This window comes from Hyperoodon ampullatus (assembly GCF_949752795.1).
Source record: "Hyperoodon ampullatus genome assembly, chromosome: 10".
Lineage (NCBI taxonomy): Eukaryota > Metazoa > Chordata > Mammalia > Artiodactyla > Ziphiidae > Hyperoodon > Hyperoodon ampullatus.
Window position 1 is genome coordinate 39,327,605 of NC_136923.1, and position 5,094 is coordinate 39,332,698.

At 59.1% G+C, this 5,094-nt stretch overlaps 1 protein-coding gene across 1 annotated transcript; it reads left to right on the forward strand.

The window, feature by feature from the left end:
* Positions 1-2,859: 2,859 nt before the first annotated feature.
* Positions 2,860-5,082, forward strand: GMPPB (GDP-mannose pyrophosphorylase B; the record flags this gene model as incomplete). Its single annotated transcript, XM_079712922.1, has 9 exons — positions 2,860-2,988; positions 3,114-3,194; positions 3,286-3,334; positions 3,473-3,615; positions 3,835-3,993; positions 4,080-4,158; positions 4,233-4,360; positions 4,444-4,626; positions 4,706-5,082. The coding sequence occupies 9 exons, from the start codon at positions 2,860-2,862 to the stop codon at positions 4,835-4,837; spliced, it is 1,083 nt and encodes a 360-aa protein (XP_079569048.1). The 3' UTR covers positions 4,838-5,082.
* Positions 5,083-5,094: the final 12 nt, after the last annotated feature.

Below are 5,094 nucleotides of genomic sequence, written 5' to 3' on the forward strand. Positions count from 1 at the left end.
CTGCTCCTCCTCCTGCCTGCACAGCCCAGCCAGCGTTTCTCACCAAGATCCCTTGCCTAAGGAGGCCATCCCCTCTTGCCCCACTGGAGGGGGCCCTGCTCTGTTTGCTGAGGTGAGTCAGTGTTCCAGCAGGCCTCAGGGCCTCTGATGGCTCTGACCCAGCTAGTATTTGCAGTCCTTGTGCTGTGGCTAGGAGTCCTCTTCCTCTAGCTTGGGCAGCTGTGCTGCCTTGGATGGGCTGCTCCTTCCAGGGCTCAAAGGCTGTGGTCCGCTCAGGGTCTCACCTCTCCCCAGGCCAAGCTCAAGGCAGCAGCCCACTGTGAGGAGCTCCAGGCTCGTGAGGGAGAACTTTAAGCTTGTTTGCTTATAGGGACATTGGGCGCTGGGTGCAGGTGCCCAGATTCTGCTAATGAGAGTTTTGTCTTATCAGTACTGGGGTCCATCAGTCTGTCCATTTTTCCATCTGCCAGCCCCTGTGATCTCTCCCCTGGGGTGTAACCTTGTTCATTAGTAAATACTGATTTCCTTCATGCTTCCCTCAGCAAAATATTCTCTTTACCATTTCTGAGGTGAGCTTTTGCCCCTGTGCCCTTCCTCAGCAGGTGCTACCTTTTTTAAAAGAACTGGTAGCAAAATGAATTGGAGGAGGTGTTTGCCTGCTGGCCCAACACCCTCTCTGTGAGCCTGGAGTGTGGCCCCCTCAACACTCAACACTGACAGTAGCACAGTGAAGGCCCAGGGGGTGACCCATTCCTTGCCCATAACTTTTGCTGCCAGCCCTTAATGGCACAGAGACCTGCCACCTCTAACACATGCAGCCAGGTGATACTGCACTCACCTAGCCATTGCTGAGGTTAGTGCCCTCACCTCTGAGTCTAGGGCCACTGTTATTGTCACTTTTGGCATGTCCCTATTTGGGCATTAATGGTAAGCCTGCCAGCCTGTGTCTCTGAGAGGCCTTGGTAACTGATGGACTAATTTCCTGGTCCTTAGAGATGCAGCCTCACACATCTTAAATGGGCTCCTTGATGGGATCCCATCTCTCTCGGCCCTCTGACCCTGGTGCCATTGGTGGGCAGGTTCCCATTCCTTGGGGCTAGGAGGGGCAGCTTGCCTGTTTCTAGTCAGTAATGACCATCTTCTGTACTATTCTGTGGCTTCACCCATGGGGGCAGTAGCTCATTAGTGTGGATAGTCATTTCCTGGTAAGGCAGGGGCTAAAGCAAGGGTCTAGGGCCACTCGGGACCCACTTGATGGCACCTCTCCAGCCTGGGGATGTGCTGTGCTTCCTGAGTTTGTATATTATGGGAGATGCTGCCCCATTCCGCTCTTCATCGCGAGAGAGGCTGTACCGACTTAAATTCAGTTGTTTGCCTGGCACTAAAAGAGCAGGGCTGGGATTTGCTGCTTCTCCCCCAGGGCAGGATCCCTTGTTTTCAGCACTTTTGAACACTTGGGAGACACAGCCCTGTTTTCTGGTGGGTCGTGGGTATGTGTGTCTGCACTCGCTCTTTGCCACCATTTCGCCCTGTTCCGTGCTAGAGAGAGCCCTGTCCCTGCCAGGCCCTGCCTTCCCAGCCCCAACTTGGGACCAAAGTGCAAGATGGGATCACGGGTTGGGGCGTTCAAGCGACCCCTCTCTATAGTGCTTCCCTGGGTGAAGTCGACACCAGCCCCCTAGTGGGGTGGGATGGGCGGTGCTTAAAGAGGAAGGGGACCAGTTTTGCAGCTTGCCAGGGACGCCACCCCTCCCTCACATCCGGGCCTGTACAGTGGGCGTGGGGATTCTCCTTAAGGGGCCAAAGGCTTGGGCTAGTTCGTAGCCTGTGCTCACTTGCTCACATCCCGTCACGTGCACCCCCCCCCCCCGCCAGATGCAGATTGCTTGAACTTTTAAAGCTGTTCAATTTGGTTTTGTTTGTGCCGATTTAAAAAATGTTTTAATGGGGAAAAGTTTGGGGAGAACCAAGGGAAGGGCCTGGTATCTTTGCTTCTCGGGGAACTGCAAGGCCTCGCCTGGAGGACCGCTCTCTACTCCACTTTCCTGGAAGCTGCCTAAGCCTGTCCACGCCGCCCGAGCCCTGCGCCCGGATATGATACGTGGCTCCGGTCGCGTCTGGGCGCGGTTGCGTTTTCTCGGGACCTTGCGTGCAGTGGAGGGGGTGCTCCGGCCTTGGGCTGAGCCCGCCCCTTTCTATACACCTAGCGCTGCCCGCCCCGCTTGTGTCTGAGGTCGTGTATGTCAAAATAAAGCCGCTAGAAGCCGAGGCGTGTCCGTGTCTTTGAGAAACCCCTCGGCCTCCAGGAGACTAGCCTAGTCCGGCCAGCCCGCGTCCTCGGCCCCTCCCCGGCCCGGCCGGCCTGGTGAGGCGGGGAGGGGCCGGAAGCGGCTGTGGCGCAGTGTAAAAGAAGCCTCGCCCTTGGCGCCAGCTCCGCTTTTGGATCCGCCAATGGCCAGCTGACCCGCAGGTCCGGGTCCCAGTCCCCATGGCAGCCCGGCGCGCTCGGCTCTCATTGGCTGCGTCGGCCGGAGCGTCGCGTATCGGCGCTTCGACGCCGACGGTGTGCCACGTATACGGTAGCTGATTGGGCCGCCGGAGTTTACGTCACTTCCCGCCGGCGGCCGGCCCGAGTTGGGAGGCAGTCGGTCTCCGTTCGGCGTCGCGTCCGGGTTTGCTGCTGTCTCGGACCTAGCGTCAGCGCGGACTGGGCGGACAAGGCAGAGCCAGAGTTGGTCAGTCTGGCGGGTGAAGGGCTCGGGGCCGGGCACAGCGGCGGGAGTGTGCGGCAGGGGTCCGCCAGGCGGGCCGTGGACACCTCGGAGCCCGGGACTCACTCTCCGGCCGCCCGCAGGCGCAATGAAGGCACTGATTTTGGTGGGCGGCTATGGGACGCGCCTGCGGCCGCTGACGCTAAGCATCCCAAAGCCGCTGGTGGACTTCTGCAATAAGCCCATCTTGCTGCACCAAGTGGAAGCGCTGGCCGCGGTAAGGCCTGGGGACGGGGTCTTGGTAGGACCTGATAGGATGAGGGACGGCCAACGATTGGGGATCGGGGACACCTGTGCCTTCGGCTGAATCCGCCTGGCGGCCGGCGCCGTTCTATCCCACAGGCCGGCGTGGACCACGTGATTCTTGCTGTGAGCTATATGTCTCAGGTGCTGGAGAAGGAAATGAAGGCGCAGGAGCGAAGGGTGAGGCACGGATTTCTCGCTCTTTCCCTTGGTCCCCGCTCAACTTTTCACCCTGGTGAGAGAAACCTGACGGGGTGCTTCTTCCTTCCAGCTAGGAATCCGAATCTCTATGTCCCATGAAGAGGAGCCTTTAGGGACAGGTCAGTAGAGACAGGAAGGTCCCTTGGGGAGGGTTTAGGGCCAGGGAAGGGGCAAGACTCAGCCTGGATGGGGACTGCTGAGCCTCGATCCAGGGGCTCAGACCCCCAAGGTGATGGTGACCTGTTCCTCTCCCCCAGCTGGGCCCCTGGCACTGGCCCGTGACTTGCTCTCTGAGACTGCAGACCCTTTCTTCGTCCTCAACAGTGACGTGATCTGCGATTTCCCCTTTCAAGCCATGGTGCAGTTCCACCGGCACCATGGCCAGGAAGGCTCAATTCTGGTAAGCGAGCACGTCCTTCTGCTCTAATGTTCCTGTCCCCATGCGCAGCCTCCCCAGCCTCTCCCATCCTCCAGCCTTGAACTGCCCCTTGGTGTTGTGGGTGCAGAGCTGTGCAGTTTGTGCCTTTAAGCATTTGTGGCAAAGCCCCTGAAATTTAGGACAGCATGTATATCAAGGCTCAGGAGCACTGGGCTAGGCCTGAAGTCTTCCTGCACTCAGGTGACCAAAGTGGAGGAACCCTCTAAGTACGGTGTGGTGGTATGTGAGGCGGACACAGGCCGCATTCACCAGTTCGTGGAGAAGCCACAGGTGTTTGTGTCCAACAAGATCAACGCAGGCATGTACATCCTGAGCCCTGCAGTGCTACGGCGCATCCAGGTGTGTAGAAGCCAGCTGCTGGGTGGGCTGGGGTAGGGCAGGCCACCACTGCCATGACCCTGCTGATGAGCTGCCCACTCCCACAGCTGCAGCCCACATCCATTGAGAAGGAGATCTTCCCTGTCATGGCCAAGGAGGGGCAGCTCTATGCCATGGAGTTGCAGGGTGAGGCAGAGAGGCCACAGGGTGGGGGTGGTCTGTGGCTGGGCTGAGCCCCCTGATGCGTTCTCTCCCTACAGGCTTCTGGATGGACATTGGGCAGCCCAAGGACTTCCTCACCGGCATGTGCCTCTTCCTGCAGTCGCTGCGACAGAAGCAGCCTGAGCAGCTGTGCTCAGGCCCTGGCATTGTGGGCAACGTGCTGGTGGTGAGGCCCTTGCCCAGAGCATTGTCAACCCCCTCAACCTTGGGGGACAGATGGCCCACTTGTGTTTTCCCCGCTGTCCTCAGGACCCAAGTGCCCGTATTGGCGAGAACTGCAGCATTGGCCCCAACGTGAGTCTGGGTCCTGGTGTGGTGGTGGAGGATGGTGTGTGCATTCGGCGGTGCACGGTGCTGCGAGACGCCCACATTCGCTCCCACTCCTGGCTTGAGTCCTGCATTGTAGGCTGGCGCTGCCGCGTGGGCCAGTGGGTAAGCCTCGGGGCTGGGCCAGATGGGGAGGGTGGGGGAATGCCTCTGCCTCGCTGACAGGCCTGCCCCTCCCCCCAAGGTGCGCATGGAGAACGTGACAGTGCTGGGTGAGGACGTCATAGTTAATGACGAGCTCTACCTCAACGGGGCCAGTGTGCTGCCCCACAAGTCTATTGGTGAGTCGGTGCCGGAGCCCCGCATCATCATGTGAGGATGCTGTGGGGCTGGCTGAGCCCCCATTTCCCCACTGGCAAAGGGATCACTGGCTCGACACATCAGGAGGCCCTGGACTCACTGCCATTTGACTGGGGAGGATTGGACAAGGGTGAAGCCGTTGGACACCCGCCTTCTCCTGTGGACATAATCTGGCAAGATCCTTACTGGGCATACCCCACAAAGCCTACTCCCTCAAGATGGGCTGGGCCAGGACTGTATGGAATAATAATTTAATGCTCACTGTGGCCCTGA